The sequence below is a fragment of the Lingula anatina genome, chromosome 2 (assembly GCF_051362555.1).
Source record: "Lingula anatina isolate TDL-2025a chromosome 2, LinAna3.0, whole genome shotgun sequence".
NCBI classification, from domain to species: domain Eukaryota; kingdom Metazoa; phylum Brachiopoda; class Lingulata; order Lingulida; family Lingulidae; genus Lingula; species Lingula anatina.
Window position 1 is genome coordinate 45064304 of NC_141768.1, and position 19212 is coordinate 45083515.

The following is a 19212-nucleotide window of genomic DNA, read 5'->3' on the forward strand; positions in this document are numbered from 1 at the left end:
TGGAAATCAGAATTGAAATTGCCAGAAAAAATTCAATTTTTGCTATATTAAGGTCTACCTCACATCTGTGTGCCTTTTAAGCCATACAACTAATATTTCGAAAAAAAATTCAAAAAAAAAAAAAAAAATACATACATACACAAAGGATACAACAAATAAACACACACACAGACACACACACAGACACACACACACACACACACACACACACACACGTCATACCTGGCTGGTATTCCGAATCACTTGTGAATATATTTTTCACCAGCATATTTGCACACAGTTTTATAGACTTAATGTATGAGTATCTTCTGTTCAGGTAGATGGACAACACATACTGCAGATCCAGGCACAGCATTGTCCACCTGGACGACATTGGCGCTGGACCACTCTTGTCTGAAATATTTGGAAATCACAAACCAGTTGTCCAGAACAATATCATCAGTTGTATAATACATGTAGTAATTCAAATAAGTTATTCTAGTAAACCTATTAAAGTGTAAATTACTCTGAAATAAGCTGTTGCTCTTAAGATTATATTATAGAAACTGGAGAAACCGAAATGACCCCATCATATACTTAAAAAGTTAATACCAGATTTTGGTGACAATTAATAGGTTTTGGGTACAACCTTCTGTAACTTTAACACTGTAAATTCCCCCACATGCATTTAAACAAACAAACAAACAAACAAACAGAAAAGGTCAGCTAATATCACTAAAGATAAAGTAAAATATCTTACCTCTGTCTTTGGTACCTACTGCAGTCTGTGCATGTATTGAACCCTTGGTGGCAGTGCAAACAAATGGGAACTGGAGCCAGGTGGATGTTGCCTTGAACTCCTTGAACAGGTTGGAGAATGATATCCTCACCACCAGGGCATCTTGTGTGGCGACGTCAATGTGAACCACAAAGTATTTGGATGGAATGGGCTTGAATAAGAGGTACATGTATCTCCCCGTCAGACCCAAGGACTGTGTGGATGTCTTTGGAAGCTGGATGTAGTTGCTGGCTGGAATTGAGCCTGTGATCCTGTATACAGTGCATTTGATGGTCTTGTCCTGTTGTGTAATTTTAAAAATACAGAAAGTGTCAACACATGTGTTTACACTTTAATTTACATTCAAAATTAAATAAGGGCATCACCTCAACTTGTTTGTTTGAAACAAAATTACAACTAGTACACATTTACTGTATTCTGTAATCCAGCATATATAAAAAAAATACATGTAGCACAATCAAAATTGTTGATAACTGCCACTCTTTAAAAAATAAATATATCAATAAGCTGCTAAAAATCCCGAGGGTGTCTTTGAGTTGGGGGGGGGGGGGGGGGGGGGGGGGCTTGTGTTGTTCTTGTAAACAAGTGGTCTATCTGAATTCCATGACTTATGAGAGTTCCTTTACACAAATGGTAAAATTTAAATACTTTCTCTCAGCCATAACATTACCATAACAGTGACCACTTCTCCTTCCTTGGTTGATTTCTTCCATTCTGACACATTGAAATGCTTGAAGACATTAACATAGGGATGTTGCCACACTGAAAGGGTAATCATAAAATCAATACTTAGTAAGTAACATTGCAATCAGAGGTTACATCCACGGGGGAATCAATTCCTGGTGTACTTTTCCCATTCACAAGTCTGTTCAAGCTGGTATTCATGCCACATTAATCTATAAATACCCACCAGTATTTATAGGTGTGCACTTTGATGAGGTGAGAGGTAAGCAAAAGTTTTGAGAGCTCATGTTTCCCTGCACGTGGATGTGCCACCTGACTGTTATTTTACAGTTATGTGCACCTCTTTCATGCATTAACATACACAGTATCAGAAAACATTATTATCAGTGCTAACACATGTGTTTTTGTGCTAACTATTGCAAAATGTGTCTATAATATGCATTTGAAGACTTTCTGTATACATGCATAGGGTGTTGCTATGCAAAAATAAATAAAATATTACTAAAAAAATTAAACAGAAAAAAGCAAGTATCGGAGCAAAATTTGGTTTGTAATGACATTAACTGCATTATTAGTCACACTTAACGTTTTTAGGGAGTGAAACCAATGCAATGGCACTGGAAATGAAGACTGGATACAGTTAAGCTGGGTCAAGTTGTAAACTTAAAGTTAAACCACTAAAAGATGGGAATTACTGTACCGCTATACTTACAAGAAGTCATCCTCAGATTTGCTTATAATTTTTTTGCACAGACTGAAGCTTTCTCATTAATTCAAGAATAATAACAGGTTTTAAGAACATCAATGAACATTTCTATTTACGTTATTAACAAAACCTATTTGCCGCCACTCTAAACAGGTGTAGGTGTCATGGCCGGCGGAAGACGAACTAATCTTAACCTATTATAAAAATTGAACTAAATGAAATGAAATGAAAATATAATTTGATTTGAGGTTACTTAGATTGGGGTATTATTGAATGTCAATTTAATCCAAATTACAACGTTATAAAGACAGGTTAAACGTCGGCTTGTCTTGTGTATCTGGTAATGCTTTCATAGCGGCTTTCATAGTAAGCTTAGTCTACATTCAAGACCGCTGATTCAGGACATGTATAATAACTTGGAACTAAAAGTACCGTATATGCATAAAGCATAAATTTGCAATAAAGAATAAATAAGAGCGTTAGTAAGAGGAGTAAAATATCAGGTTTGAACATCTCCACTACATTGCTCTTAGTACGCATGTTCAGTGGCTTGGCTTCCTGTACTGTAATATCTAGGTCAAAACAGGTGGTTATTTCGGCGCTTACATTAGAAGCACTGAAACGCAGCTGAAATGATTAAGAGGTAGGTACTCTTGTGTGAGGATAAATTTCTTCTCAGATCACTTTTCTGGGTTATGTGATTGAGGGGCATTTTTCAAAAACGAAACTTTAGTTGCGAGCACAAAAAAATGCGGAAATGTACTCTTGAGTTTTGTTGTTGATATCTGGCCGTGGCGCAGCGCCTATAGCAGTGTCACCACTCCGAATTTCAGTGATTTTAGTGCTTTACGAAAACTAAAATTGATACAGAGGCACATGACATCAGATTATATCTTATAGCACTAAGACACAATTCAGGTATATTTGTTCCCTGTTGCGTAGGCAAAATTTCTCGTCTTTTATTGTTTTGTAAATTTCAAATTCTTCTCATACCACCGTGAGTCATTTATTGGATTGGTTTTAAAGAAAGCCACTGAAACCCAACCCCATCCCACACATTGAGTGGGTTGTAGAAGTGGAAACATTGGGTGCCTCTTGGCTCCTGAAATATTTCCTATATTCTGATACTTACAACTGTACTAGTCTGTCACTGCAGGGAGACTGTATTACCACATAGCCATGCCATATAGGGACATTTATTTTAGGAAAGATGGAACATTTTATAAGTGTGAGTTATATTTATCTTTGTTTTGTTGCCCCCTTTTTTAATCTGTTTAGATGTCATAATTTTTTTGTTCTTTTATTTGACTACAGTTTTGTCTGGGCAGTACCACTTTTATCCATTATAATTTTATTTGACGAATTAGTAAAACCTCTGCATGTTTACTTTATAAATGCAAGTTTAACAAATATTATATACATTTATAAAAGGTTTGGGTTATTACTTCTACTACTGGATGTATTATGTTACAGAAACAAAACCAGTGCAAGAGATAATGTATAAGCATGTGGGACACTAGTATAAATGTGTAAATTAATTACAAACAAAAAAGTTTTTATTTTGTTTGGATCAAGGGGAGTTCTCAATATCTACAACATAATATATAACTATCTGCTTAGCTGCCTGTTAGGGATGAAACATTTTGCAAGTAGTATAATATGGGGCAGTTATATGGTAATGATATATGAGGATAAAATCACCTAAGTGACGATTAGATAACATGTCCCTTCTGGGGAACTTTTAATCATTTTTACCTTAAGCATTAAGCACTCATTTTACTCTGTAATATAATTATTGAAGGATTTCTGTCATAACATGTTGCACTCTTCTTAATTAATGTTCAACAGAAATAATTCAATTTACTTGATGAAAAGGACACATTATGTCAGAAAGCAAAGGATGATTATACAGTTAATTCGCGTAGCTAGAGTTGATTGCTATGTTTTCACAATTAATTCATGATGCTATGCCAAATTACTATGATTTGGGTAGGCTTTGCATCCCTGCTGAATTTATCTTATTGAAATGATGGGATAGTATAAGTACACACCAGGGACTGAATATATGCAGAAGAACTTTAAACTAGAAGTTGGTCAGGTCTTAACTGTTAGATTTAAGTTTTGGTCTGTGCAATATAAGATAAATCTGCATGAGGGTAGTATTGGTCTAAGACAGTAGCCACTTCTTTCTTGTTACAAAACAGGCACAATGTTTTGTTTTAATAAACAACACTCATTTTACCTTCAATCAATAAGGTCTAGTACTGTTTTTGGTCTAAATATAAGACCAACTTTCTGTGTAAAGTTCTTTTATACTTGTGAAACTGACCAAAGAGATAATGTCATAAGGGATTATGGCCTCGATAAATAGTGATTCTGTCAGGTTACTAAATAAGTGGCTACTGTAAAAGCTGTAAAGTTGAAAAATCCAAAGCTTAATTTAAACCAGTTGAAAATGTAATGCAGTGTCTCGTCTACCTCCTACCCCTATCTCAGTCTTTGTAGTAGAATATTTAGCTTGATGTTTTCTGTTTTTCAGCTTTGATCTGATCACCTGAGCAGAGTTCATAATGGCAGGGCTGAGGGGGATGAGAGCCCTCCAGAAATGGGCTCAAGTCAGAACAGACGGCTACAAAGACGTCCATGTCTGTGATATGAGCAAGTCTTGGAGGAATGGGCTCGCTTTCTGTGCTATTATTCACAGATATAGACCAGACTTGATGTAAGATGAGAATATTGTTTTTGATTTTTTTTTTTTCAAAATATATTTTTATGTGAACAAGAATGAAACATGGTCTTTTAAAGATGTTAGAAGTTATTTTTTACTCTTCTAGAACTTTTTGTCCTTTTCAAACTAGAGAAAAGGACATTTCACTCTGAGTTGATCATTTGTTAAAATTTACTTGCAACCATATTTAGGTATCTTACATTTTGAATCAGAGTACTCAATACATTTTTCTGAGCATTAACAGAGAAGATACATGTGCAGTTATGTGAAACATTAATTCATATGTAATCTTACTTCATGTTCTTGATAAAGAGATGAGATGAGAAGATGAGATGATTCCTTTATATGTGACAAATCTTTCTTTTTCCTCTTTCAGAGACTTTGATGCCTTGTCAAAGGAGAATGTTTATGAAAATAATTCACTGGTAAAGTACAAATTTACTTTTAAAAAATTGTCAGATATTTTAAGATTATTATGTTGAATCCATGTTATATCATCATTTGGTAAATCCTGCTCAACTCTGAGACAAGCAATAAAATGGTTGTAAATGCTTTGACTACCTGCATGAATATATTATGAATATATTATAAGACTTAATTTAGTTTCCTTATCATGGTGGGATTTATCTATTGTAATTCAATTCATAGTGACTGGGTGGATTGGTGAAAGAATGTCGAGGTTATTCAATTTTTGACTTCTATGTCATTTTTATCAAGGTTTTAAGTTAGGGCATGTAATTAAATGTGATGATTACAAAGACCTGTGCTAATTAATTTCAGGATATACTTCATAGTATTAAGTTTACAGAGGAAAAAATATATAGAGTTGTGTAGGGTCTGCTTTTTCTTTTCAAATGAAAGTGCATCTTTGATGTATAACACAGACTGGAAGTATATTAAAAAATAAATAGTCCATTTATATTGAAATCTAACCCCCTCCCCCTCCAATTTTGGTTAATCTGCTCATCAAATTAGATATGAGAAAGACACAATAAGAATAGCAAAGATGCATACTTTTGTGAATATGTAACATTTCTGCTGATTGATAGTCATTAAATTTTGATCACATTCACAGAATGTTGATTGCACATTCTCGATTAATTTCTCCTGGAACCTCAGATAATAGGATGTCTTCATATTTTATTCATGCTGGAGATTTGTGGAATGCCTGCATGATTTTTCCTGAATATTTATTTTTTTCTCTAAGCACACCTTTTATTCTACCGGTGTCTCTTAACAGTAACATACCTGAATTACTCATCTGTGATGTTTAGAGAAGGGCACATATTTTGGCATTCTGTGAACCAGAGACAGATTTCATTTTAAGATTATTTGTCCATGTACCTCAAAACCTGTTGACTTTCGGCTGTATGACTTGCCAAAGAAATCAATGATCTGCAAACAAAGCATTAAGAATGGGCCTATACCCTATCATTAGTTTTTGTAAATATTATTAGTACGCCAGGAGTAAAGTGAAGCCCATAACTCTTTTTATCGCATACCTGAGTTATTTGTTTGATTGTTTATCCAAACAGCACATTCTTGCTCTGGTTTATGATTGAAATAATGTTGCTTTAATTTCATAACCATGTAATTCATCCAACTATGGTTTTTGTCCCACATCATGATGATGGCTGGTTGCTTGGGTTAACATAATATATAAACTTCAGATGGTCTCACCTTTCTAGCCTTTTTTCTTGAAATCTACCCTTGATTTAGTACTGTACAAATTTTTGATGTGACAAAAGTTATCCAAAATACTTTTTGCCAGGTAATTTCTACTTCCCATAAAATCTACCTTAATAAATTGTTTAGCATTTGATGCATATAGAGTATGCTAAAGAGATCCCAGACTTATTTTATTGGGAGATTTATGTCAAGCAATCAAGACAGGCCATTAAGACTTTTGTCACATTAATCTAATGTACATTTAAATGTGTCTGTGTGTGTGGTATTATGAAATGTAGAACTTTTTAAAGTCTACTCCATGATAACGTTTTAGTCACAAAGTTCGTGTTTGAAAAAACATAGTGAAATAAAAACAAAGCGGTCATGTAGGTCACATTTAAATCATGCTTATTTCACTTCTACATGTTGTTTAAAGCAATAATAACTCTTCGTTTCGGCCAAAAAATGAATTTTCCTGGAGTAAACAACAATTTTCCCATACTTACCAATGGTTAATGAATCCATTTTTACATTCAAAGTTAGTCCCTGGTTTTTTTCTAAAAAGTTTGGTTTTTTGTTAAAATCTCTTAAGAGATTTTAACAGAGTATAGACATCAATGGAGGTCACGTGGTCTAAAGACAAGTTCAAATATTAGAATAAAAGCTATAACTGCTGTTTTTGTGGTAAAACAGAATATATTATATTTCTATGAGTTATTCACAAGGTTTTTATTGTGAAATATTGGTCTCATACGAAGAGTTATTATCCCTTTAAAATATGTTAATTTACGTGTGACCATTCAAGATGTAGATAAGATAATATTTTGTTTTGATGTATGTACTAATGTATTCCTGGACGAACATTTGAAAGAATGTGTTTACAATGTTTAAATAGCATTATTGTGTGCCATATCAAATTTAGACAATGAATATACAAGGTTTCTATAATTTCTTCACCTGTCTAGTTGTGAATATTTATAATTTTAAGTCCTGGCCCATGGTGGCACAGTAAAATTTAACTAAACTCTAAACATAGTCTGATATGACCATGGAAAATGTAACACTTTTCGACAATTCCATCATTGATCATTAGTTCAAGTTTCTGATTTTTCTAAAAGACTAAAAGAGGCGTTATTCTAGAGTGAGCCCCCATTAAAATACATATATTCTTTCGAAAAATACAAAACCATGATAATAAGAGTTTTATTGAGCACTAAATTTGTATCATATTAACATTTTTCAACCTCTTTACCTATATTTGTATATTCACTGCATTATGGCCGCCATGATATATTGCAAATGGAAGGCAGGCATTACAAGTCAGTTACTAAACTATTATGGTGAAAGTAGTAACTTAGGCAAAATAGATGCACACTACTAGTAGTAACACTTTTCAGAAATCAAATGATAATTGTATATCAAGGTTTATCTTAAATTTCAGGCCTTTGAAGTGGCTCAGGTGGAGCTGGGTGTCCCTGCTCTGCTGGATGCAGAGGATATGGTGGCCCTGGAAGTCCCAGATAAACTCAGTATTACTACCTATGTGGCTCAGTTATATAACTACTTCAAGGACATGATACCAGGTAGGTTAATATGGACATATGGTGTTTCCCATTGGGCCATAGTTTCCCAACGGTAAAATGAAGACCAAAAACTGATTTGGACTGAAAATTTTCTTCTACTTAATTTAATGTAAAACATGAAGTAGTCCACTGAAATAAAGTGGACTACTAGGTGGACTTGGCTAGACATAACACAGCTAATTGGTTAAAAAAATATTTCATACATGAAGTAATGTTGTCCCAGATTTATGCCCTTATGTGGCACTCTTCATGTGCTATATATTTCATGCAGGTGACAATATGATAAGCCCAATTTAAGTTCAGGAAGTTTTTTCATGTTTTCTGATAACAACACACAGAGTTATAGGGGTTACATTAAGTGATATGTGTAATCTTATCACATGGCAACCAACTTTCATACAGCTTCATTGTTAATCATTAAGTACTGCAGACAGGGTTAAGTGTTGTCTGGGAGGAAGAAATTAAAGCAGGGAGTAACAAGATCAATAATTGTCAACCATGCATTTAAGAGGACCTTTTTCTGGCTAGTCTGTAGATGAGTGGAAAATATACGGTAATTCTCCAATCTATACGAACGATTTAAATTAATTATTTTTGGAAGATAATCATTTTGTTCGTAAGGCTTGAAATTCAGTCTGCTAAAAATTGCCATGCGTTCGTATCCATTGAAATACGGATGGAATACGGCTGTACCTGAAGTTATTTCCACTTACCTACATTGCTAAGTGTAAGCATTACTTTCAGATTAAATCACTGTGATCAGCTAAAAGCACAAACAAATTATTCTTGCGATATTGCAATGAATTAAAACAAACTAAACAAAAGTCGGGAATTCAAGTTAAAAAACAATTTCTTCATACTAAAGAGGTACATTTCTCCCAAGACAAGACAACATCGTTTTTCCCTGTTATGTTTTACCAAGACAGGACAACATCGTTTTTCCCAACTTCTGTCAAAAACAGACATGAATATTTTCGTATCCAGTTGCATATTTTATTTATTGCGTGTTTACTTTTAATATGATTTCACATATAGAAAATTTGCAATATTAATAATGTCACACCCCCTCCCCCCCATTAGGCCTACATAAATTTCTCCCGCCAAAACAAAATACTTGAAACTCCTCACAGTAGATATCACTGACGTTAATAGAGATTATACTTGATATAAAAAATAACATCAGCTCAATTCAAGTCTATTTATGAAAGTCTTATACAGCATATTAATTTGCACGCAATCAATGTAAACTTAATTAGAAAAAATACAGAAAACTGCAGGCAAATTTGTATAAGGTCATACGGCACCTTTATTTTTCACAATCACTAATATCGGTAAGGTTTACCTAATAGTTGTTCATGAGACAAGGTCTTTAACAAGTAAAAACAAACAAACAAACAAAAAAAAGTACATTAACTTTATCACAACTCCAATTAGAAAAATAAATACAATACAAGACAGAACTCCTCTTAAAAAAATTAATTTCCTGATGACTACCAAAAACAAATGAAAAACTCGATCATTGACAATGGATTTCTCATACTCTTCTGTTGTGCGTGGGTTTCAAGTTTATAGATTTTACTAGAAACCAGTTATCGGTGAAACACTGATGGTGGATGTTGATGATCCAGTCGGCCGGCAGAAGTTAAGAAATGATAATAAACAGTAAGTAATTTATGCGTAATGATGCTGTCAATAATTTCTCAATAACAATAGGGTTTTAAAACTACTGGCCTGTAGCTGCCGGCGGGCAGGTTGAGTCCTCCTATCGTCTCATTCAAAAACAGCACAAATACATGATAACAATCTCTCCTGTCAAGTGGCAGTTCCTTTGTTTGGAACGGTGGTCTGAAAACTCGCTTTGACGAATCATGGGGCGAGTTTCAATCGGGCACACTTTCTTGCGTTCGGAAAATTTAAATTGTGCCCAAGGTGAGTTTAGCGATCGTTCGTACAGAACGGAGACAAAAAATTCAGATTCAGAGAAAAAACGTTTCGTTCGTAATTATTGCGGCGTTCGTATAGATTGGAGAATTACCGTAATGAGATTAGTAGGAATTGTCCCCATACATACGTGATAAGTTTTACTCTCACAGGAAAGCATTAAGGGCTCATTCCCAATGAAACTATCATTCTAGGTAGATTGTTCCAATTCTGTGGGGACTTTCGCTGAATGCAGTCAGATTAACAGATTAACACCTCTCTCCTTTGTATCCAACATACTCAGTACAGTATTCTATTCAATGCCAGGAGGCATGTTCATTGCATTCAACAAGAGTCTCCGGGAGTTAGGGAGTCAATCTATGTAGAATGATAGACAAATAAATAAATACAGTTTGGTTTGGAGTGTCATGTTTAACTAAACTACTATTAATGGACAAATTGCAACATTTTTAACATAAGTGTGGTCAGGTAAAGGTAATTGGCCATGCTTGGCAGATGAGTAAAAGAAAAGGCATCATTGTTACTTATTTGGTAAAGTGTCTTGTGAAAAAAAAAACTTGAAGACAGTTTGTCAGCAGCTCCAAATATGGTCCATTTCCGAGTATGTATGTGGAGCAGGAAGCATTGGGGCCAAATACTCCATTTGTATTCATAAGGCAACAAACTAACTCATCCCTAAACTGACATTGTATATATATTTATGGTTTAGTGAAGACATATAGCTTTGAAGGTGATAACTTTGCCCAGAGCAGAGAAAGTTCATACATGGAGGCCAGCCAGTCTAAGATACATGATCTGTCTCTACTGTCATATGGATGATCTAATCTGTGGACTGAATTTTCTGATGTATTTCATGCATGAGACAACAAGTAGTGTGTATAAGATTGATAATATATATGGTAGCACTCTCCACATATAATATGCTGATATCAGCCTGTACATGTATGTGTACACATATACATGCACACACTCGCACACTAAAATCTAGACATTGACCAGTAAATGGGTTGCCTACAAATCTTCTCTCTGTTTCTTCTTTTTCTTTCTCTCTTGGAGCCAAAGATTTATAAAGATGTTCCTCCGTTCACTTAAAATATCGTGGATACAGAACCACCTATTTCTCATATATCTTGATGGTCAAATCCACTGATAAGGCAGACATAATACGCATGTATATAAGTATTAGTGTGGTATGTTGAGATTGATATAAGGTGGGAATGTATCACTGGTAGCACTCTGGCTTTAACACTCCTGCAGTGGTACAATACAAAACAATAGAAACGACCCCATTTGTAACAATTTGCCATATTTCATAGTCTTGCTGGCCTCCATTTATTTGTCATATGTCTTGAGGGAAAATCAAGGGCAGTTCATTAAAGTGAACAGCATAAGGACTTTAACTTATATACTTTTTCTCTCATATCAGTTTCATGATAGATTAGTTTTTATTCAAACAGGACACAGACAGACATGGGCTTGAATACAAATTAGTTTAACTTAAATGTGTGCATAGCCAAAAACCAATCCTTGAGTTTTTAAAACCATAAGAGGGTTTAGACTGTTGTTGAACACTTTGAGCTTAGTCAGGGTGAGGCGCCTAGAATCTTATCATAGCAAAACAGATGCTTGATATCTCCCATCTTGGATATAGTTTCTCTTCAATACAAAAGAAGTGCTATGGTTGCCTAGAATTTTAGTATAATTATAATAGTCCTTCAAAAGGACAATTTACATAGCGAAACTCAGTTTTCTCTTTTCAAGGCTAATATAATTTGGAATGCTTTTTGTTGTTGTTGTTAAGCTATGAAGTGTGCTAGCTACAATTCATTTATTTTTATTTTTCAAATAGAAGTATATAACTACAACTTCTTTCTTGAATTAATTTTTCAACCAAAATATGTATTGGATATGGCGATTTGCTCTGAACAAGTTTTATCTGAAAATTCATGTTTAATTTTTCTGTACTAGTAAACATTTGGCACATTCCAAAGGGTAATATAAAATAAACTAGGGTTTTAGGGAAATACAGGAATACCACAGAGCAATGACACTAAGACCACAACTATTTTGTCTCTTTCGTGGATGGGGGTTATATGGTGGGAGGGGGGGGGGATATATTCTTATTAAAACTCTTTTGCTGTTAGCTCATGACGCATCTGCCAGACTTAAATATAGTCTTTTTGATTAAATATAGTCCTTGTAATTGGCACTATTTAAAGAATAATGTGAAAGGTATTTGGCCCACACAAAAAAAGCTTAGATGGAAATTTAGAACTATTTATAGATTCGTATAAAGATTGTTCTTGGTGTGTTTTGAAAGAAACTTGATATTATCATGCTGGTCATACTGATGGCATAAAGTTGGATGGCATTCCATTGTTTAAATACTTCAGTTGCACTCTTCTGCTTGTCCTGAACCAATATTTTAATATTTATTTTATTTTTATCAAAAATTAAAATTAGGAGTAAGTGACAGATAACAAATGTGTTTGGATTTTGTTAATATAACATTATAAAAAAGAATGCTTTGTTTTTAACATAAAAGAAGTTTTATGTCAGAGATTTAAAAAGTTATGAAAAGTAAATAATATTGCTATTATATTGTTGCTGTGAGCACATTTACAAGAAAGTAAAATAGCCCTACTGTATAAGAATATTGCTTAATTTCTATATTTCTTGTTCAGTTGGTGGCCCGGACGTGAAGGCTCCAATAAAGCGTCATTCTGCTGCGCCATCTTCTCCACTTCAGAGTCCAAAACGGATCACATTTGACAAGAAAAGCAAACAGCAGGTAATAGACTCTGACATTCTTTATCTTATAACATAAACCAACATCAATAATGCCATAAAGTAGACATGAAGTAGAGAAGAGCTTGGGTGTGATTTGATTGCTTTATGACTAGGAAAATTACTTATTCATGCCTTGTGTTGTTTGTGGTCAAAGCTGTTTGGGATTCCGGTATTATACATTATTCAGTTTTATTGCATTTTCCCAACTGAAGTTAAACCTTGCATCATCAAGATATTTAAACAATCCATTTCTGTCCAGCATGTGTGACCCTCTCTTCATTTATATTTAAGCATGAAAGTGTGTGCTTCATATGTATCTGCAAGAAATGAAATTAGCTTTGCAGAGCTCAAATTTATGTATTTTTAAAATTGAATGTCTCCTTTGATTAAAAAACACCACCTTGCTTGGCTATTTCACTGATAAACCATTCAAAATTTGCAATAAAAGCAGTTATGGTGTTTTGTATTGTGTATTTTTGTAATTTTTTTACAAAATAACATTGCTGCCTGGCTGAGGGTATCTTTGCATGTACATTTTCGTCTATCTTATTTCAATTTCATGTCCTATTTTTCTGCCACATGTTTTTCTGCCTGCTGGAGAACGGATTTCAACATGGCGGTGGTGGTAAATCACAGACCCTGCATGTACCTCAGGGAGTATATATGGGAGATTGTTGTCTTTGAAACTGGCCTTCTAATGGTATTTATTACTAAGAGTATATACCATCAAGTAACTTGTGGTAAAATGCTGTATATACATTGGTTTCGAAGGTAAATTTATAAAAGTCATTTGGGTAAATTCTCTGTGATTGGTGCTAGAGGTAATCTGTCTGACCAATAGAAAAAAAGAGCGAATATGCAGCCATCTTGATTAGAGATCCAACTTGTATAGCAGCAGCCTGCTCTTTCTCTGCCACTAAGCACTGGGCTATCATGATCCTCCCCACAATATGCACTGTAGCTTTTTCATCAGACTGCATTGTGTCTAAGGACATATAGAGCTTAGCCTAGCTACTTAAAACACAAACAGTGAAACATGCTTCTTCTAAGCTGATGCTATATGTGTTTTATGTTTGTACAGTGACATAATTGTCAGTTTTTAGAGACTGGATTGTTAAACCGTTCAGAAATTTTTATGAATCTATGAAAGAGACAGTCACCAAAGTCTCATATTGCTAAACACTAAACAGAGCAGGGAGAGGGGGGCTTGTTGGAAGAACTTAGTGTCGGCCAACACGTCGTTTAAAATTAAGTTCAAAGGTATGTTGGTCATGTTTTTGGTACTCTTAGACTTGAGTGTAATACTCTCAATCAAAATATTGCACTGTCAGATAATAATCACCTGGAATCTATGCTTTTTTTAATTAAAAAAATATTTATTTCTTGAAAATATTGTAACAACTTAAAACTGCACAATTTATGCACGCATATATTAAATCTTGTTTCTACCCACTGATGCTGACATTGATATCTGCTTCCCTAATAATACTGCGTCTAGGCCCATCTACTTAATTCCTTCATACACAGTTTAAAACGGCATATTACATATATTCAATCAGATAATCCTGTGGGAAGTAGTATGTATCACTGTTTGTGTGGAAATTATATGGAGATCACTTGGCTTGGGATCACTGCAGACATGGCATTATGAATACATGTGTGAATATATGGAGACTTGAGGAACACTGCCCTCACATTTGAACACTACAAAAACTTTTCCCAATAGGTGGATGCCAGCCCATTGCTAGAGACTGGAAAGATTGCAACAGCACAGGATAAAAGTAGTGGAGCAGTTGTTGGTGCTTTGAGTTCCAAAAGTATCAAAGGTGGCGCAGGTGATACATCATGGGAACATGGTGGTAGCCATGGTCGTACTGGTCTTAACATGACAAAGAAGAGGAGTCTTGGTGAAATTTTGAATCCAGCTAAAAAGAAAGGAATGTCAGAACCTAAAGCGGAACATCCAGAAATTAATACGCATGCGAAATCACTCTATGCAACATCAGTTCAGGTAAACGTTGAGATTCCCCCTTCCTCTCATGCTTCCAAAGAAATACAACAGATAGAGAGAGAGCCGAAACCTGTGATGAAGGCAAAGCTTCCCCATCCTCCTGCTGATATGAATCTTATGGAAACTCATGAGCATGCAAAGCCCGATAATCCCAACCTAGTCCATTACCCTTCCAAAGCTAAAACGCAACATACTGTTAGACCTCAATATAAAACAGCCAAGGTCATAGCTAAGGTGTCTTCTCCATCCCTTGCTTCAAAGGATGATGATGATGATGAAAAGCAGAGACAAGCAAAGCCAACTGTGATTCAGCCCTCTGTGCATAAAGCTGATACGCATTCTGGTGGACCAAAAAATACAACTGCATGGGTAAAAGCTACAGCCCCCTCTCCCTTCCCTCCATCGCAGTTTAGGAAGAGATCCTCGCAAGATAAAGAGGAAGAACTGCATAAACCTGTGAAAGCAAGTTCATTTCAGCCTTCAGCTCCAAAAGCTGCTCATTTTGATCCCCAAGCTTTGTTCAAAGCTGCCCAAAGGAAACAACAACAACAACAACATGGAGCAGGAGGAGGCGACACAAAAGATCGAAAAGCATTGCAGAGTCCTGAGAGTGGAGAGCAGAAGACGGCGCCTTTTTCAGCTAAGAACCTCAAGCCTGTCCCTAAGAATGCAAAGGGTTCCAGCCAGGATAGTATAGGTCTTAGCAGACCACCTTTAACTCCAGCAAAGAACCTCAGGCCTGTCCCTGAGAATGCAAAGGGATCCAGCCATGACAAGCTAAAGAAAAACGCACCCTGGAGTAGACCTCCAGTTGCCACAGGATACAGCATTGACAAGGGTAATGAAATCCGACCTACGAGATCAAAGTCTGCATCTTCTGTGGCAGAAGGTTCTTCAGTAGGAAAAGAAGTGAAGAGGTATCCAAGTTATGAAGAAAAGGTGACTCCTGCCCATGCAAAAGCAGACGACAGTAAGGATGTTAGACCTATTTCCATTAAAGACCTGATATCAAAATATGAAAGCAACAAAATGGATGAGACAGATTCTGCCAAGGGAAGCGAAACCAAGGAGCAGGTCTTAGTGACCAAAAAACCTGCCAACCAGCAAAATAGGGGCAATTCCTTTTGGAATTGGCTGAAATCTTTGTTTTGTTGCCCTTTTGTATGAATTCTGAACTTAATGTCCCCCAAAATCTTTCTAGGATAATTTCATGATGAGAAAAAGAGGTGATATAAGTGCCAATATTTGACTTGTGTCTCAAATTGAGTCATTAAAAACATATAGAAGAATGGACTGTCAGTGTTTATATAGCAATATAAGTTTGATGGTTGAATTGAATGATATCAAATAACTTACAGAATCATCCTCTTAGTCGATTCACTCGTAGAATTCATACACAATAAAATTTGGCCGTGTACTAAAGAAAAGACTGGACTTCAGTTTGACCACACTTGAGGTTTTCCTTAAGAACCACATCAAAAGATCAAAAAGATACGCAAAATCAACAAACCTCATCCTTCAGTTAACACATACTATACAATGGGTAAGATGATATATGTGGGCATGAGTAAACTTCATGTGTCATTTCATGTGTGTCTCCGAATATGCTTTTCATTAGTTACAGCTTTATGTTTGCTGCAGCTTTTGTTGTGTGTATTCTGTTATTATAAGGGAGGAGTGGGAAGGACCAAATGACAAAGTATAATGATACAGTGCACTGGACACATATAATTCTGCCATATTATTAATATGAGATATCCGGCTGTGATACTGAGGTTACCAAGTACTAAATAGAATGCGGTTTTAGTTTAAAAAGTTGTTATAGATAAATGTAGAACAGTTGGCAGATCTAGCTTTCTCTCTCCTCCTCCCAAAAAGTTTCAAAAGGTCATTCTGTGCTTACAGAATTGTTTCCTTGCTGAGACTCTATTTTTTATTGAATTTTACTGTTTCATTGATATACAACTTTATGATAATATACAAACTTGGGAATAGGAAAGAGGCAAGGGGGAAAGAATATGTGTCCATCTTTATAATATATAAGTATTTCTAGTGAATACAGTTAACATGTGGCAATCATATTTTGTGATCTCTCTCAGACATGTCTGATTATAATTGTTCAGCATTTATTCTGACCACATTATACCAAGACAAGGTTTAGCATTCATATATTCATGCTACTGTGTAATTCAATGTGTTGGTACATTTTGATTACGTGTCATCTTCACCTTTTGCTCTTGTCAAGCCTAATGGATGTGCAGAGAATGAGAAACATCAATCAAAACTATAAGATGACGTTAATGACTTTCACATTGGACATAGCCCAAACAAGTGTCTCCCTGTATTACATGCGAGGACATTGCAATAAATTACTACCAGTCCCTTCAGATTATTGAGAGGAGAAATCCTACAGCTGTTTAGATTGCCAACTGTGATATATGAAGGGTTGGTTTGTCACTCGGATAGCCGCAGCAAAGGTTTTTGGTATAAATACCTCCTATGTATTAATATAAGGCTATATCTCAAGGCTCAGACGGTCTTACATATAAAAGGCAGATGAAGAAATCCAAAGACTATATTTTACTGCTTGTGGCTTGATGTTGCTGAACTATTTATCTACCATTGTTGATCTTTGCTGTGTTACTTGATTCCTTGAAAAATATTTATTATTTTAAGATAAAAATCTTATTCCCTCTCAATGTGAACTTAATGTATTTTGTTTTCTTCTTTAATTCTGCACGAACATAAACACAACAGTTGTCTTAATTGCCATTTGTATTTGTTGGTTGATGAGCTTTGAACAAGGGTATCTTAAAATCAAATGTATCTGTGACTATTACTTAAGTCATAACCTAATGTAAGCAATTATAATTCCACCAAATAAACATGAACTTTAAAACTGGTTTCGTGCTACTTCTGTGGTGAACTTATATACCAAAAAAAAAAAAAAAAAAAAAACATGACCAGGCATGGAATATACGTACCTAGCATATTAATAGTCACCGTTAGTTACAGGCAGTTATTTTTGTTTCCCTGTTAGTACGTCCCTGTGTGTGTGTGTATGTGTGTATTTAGATCCAGGTGCTTTTCCAAGTGCACAAGTCCACCTGTATGATAATTTGAATATGCTAGTTAGGATACCTATCATAGACAGGTATTTTGTTTGCACAGTATATGATGCCATTCTGAAAATAAAACTTTGACATTTATTATTTTTGTTAATATATACATTCCAAGAGCAAATTGCTTAATTGCTAAGTTGGTACAATTTTGCTGTTACCAAACTTTTATTATTTTCAAATGTTGAAATCAGTACAAGACAGGAAATTAATCACAAGTGCATCAGACATGAAAGCCCATATTAGCACATTAGGTAGGAAGTTTTCCACCCAGATAAACATCCTTGCAGTAGATGTGTATTTTTAAGAGTAGAACTAATTGACTGGAATTTTAGTGGTTTACTGAAGCTTGCTTAAGGCAAATGTAAAACACATTGCAGACTTTTTTAACATTCTCTCTGAAAGGCATGAAGTAAGTAGGTAGAGAGTGAATTTTTCAGCAAAATGTGTAATATCTGCAGACGTCTGACTCAGACATAATGTGATTTGTTTCCCAAGTGACTGGTTGTATTGATTTTCTGCTGTAAAATGGCATCATGAAGTGCTCAATGGCTGTGCTTTGTTCTCATTTTCGAAATAATGTGTGGATTAGCATGTTTGTTTTATATACACACATAGTATTTTGACAGTGACAGGTAAGTAAGAGTTATTATCATTTTATATGTGTGATCCTATACTGGTTGGCATGCAGTAAACATATATTTCCCATGTCATTAATTTATGGATGTAGGGCAATTGTTATCAGGTTATCAGTTAAGACCCTGAGCTCTTCTATCATGGCTTCTTTTTGTTTTGTGTGGGACTTTTGTTAACTTTTTGATATAAATGGAAAATTGGGTCAGCAGTGAATGTGGCAAGGCTGAGTTTTCAGTGAATCTGAAACTTTTTTATTTTGACCAGCAGTGTTTTGTATGGCATTTGGTATGCAGGATGAAATGGTATTCCAATTGTATTACAGTTAATTCCTTGGAACATATTTGAAAGAGTTTGGATGAAAGGGGAGGGGGAGCTAGATGCATCAAATGTTAGGGTCTAAAATTACGAAGTAAAGCTTAAGGTAATGTACCCCATATGGGGTCAATGTAAAGGCCAGAAGCCTTCCCTTGATGTGGCCACGTATACACTCTTAGGAGCAAGGTGGATGCAATATAGAAGAAATCCCATGAACAGCTGGTTATTAGGGCATTAATTTTACTAATATTGA

At 35.1% G+C, this 19212-nt stretch overlaps 3 protein-coding genes across 6 annotated transcripts in view; 2 read left to right on the plus strand and 1 right to left on the minus strand.

Annotated features, from left to right (window-relative positions):
* LOC106160820 (WD repeat-containing protein 90-like) overlaps positions 1-2362 on the minus strand; it is a 58056-nt gene extending 55694 nt beyond the window's left edge. Inside the window, exons 1-4 of one of the 2 annotated variants that reach the window (XM_087006934.1) lie at positions 2175-2362; positions 1449-1540; positions 740-1058; positions 223-393 (exon numbers count right to left, since the gene is read on the minus strand). In XM_087006934.1, coding sequence (XP_086863060.1) covers positions 223-393; positions 740-1058; positions 1449-1540; positions 2175-2184 — 592 coding nt within the window. In that variant the 5' untranslated portion in view covers positions 2185-2362. Of the gene's footprint in view, positions 1-222; positions 394-739; positions 1059-1448; positions 1557-2174 lie in introns of those variants that run through there. The other variant, XM_087006933.1, reaches the window with a different exon arrangement.
* Positions 2363-2578: 216 nt separating this feature from the next.
* LOC106160826 (uncharacterized) overlaps positions 2579-19212 on the plus strand; it is a 29087-nt gene continuing 12453 nt past the window's right edge. The window contains exons 1-5 of one of the 3 annotated variants that reach the window (XM_013537584.2): positions 2579-2811; positions 4708-4890; positions 5273-5321; positions 8006-8147; positions 12773-12879. In XM_013537584.2, the coding sequence (XP_013393038.2) occupies positions 4739-4890; positions 5273-5321; positions 8006-8147; positions 12773-12879 (450 nt within the window). In that variant the 5' untranslated portion in view covers positions 2579-2811; positions 4708-4738. Of the gene's footprint in view, positions 2812-2864; positions 3397-4707; positions 4891-5272; positions 5322-8005; positions 8148-12772; positions 12880-19212 lie in introns of those variants that run through there. The other 2 variants (XM_013537586.3, XM_013537585.3) reach the window with 2 other exon arrangements.
* Positions 12890-17792, plus strand: LOC147763747 (uncharacterized). The gene is made up of 2 exons (XM_087006935.1): positions 12890-13578; positions 14605-17792. The coding sequence occupies exons 1-2, from the start codon at positions 13438-13440 to the stop codon at positions 16054-16056; spliced, it is 1593 nt and encodes a 530-aa protein (XP_086863061.1). The 5' UTR covers positions 12890-13437; the 3' UTR covers positions 16057-17792.

What these genes read in the sequence shown, in the direction of transcription:
- LOC147763747 (XM_087006935.1), top strand. Translation starts at nt 13,438, where the DNA reads ATGTCCTATTTTTCTGCCACATGTTTTTCTGCCTGCTGGAGAACGGAT. An exon ending in TTGAAACTGGCCTTCTAATG is followed by an intron (nt 13,579 to 14,604) that starts GTATTTATTACT and finishes TTTTCCCAATAG; the next exon opens with GTGGATGCCAGCCCATTGCT.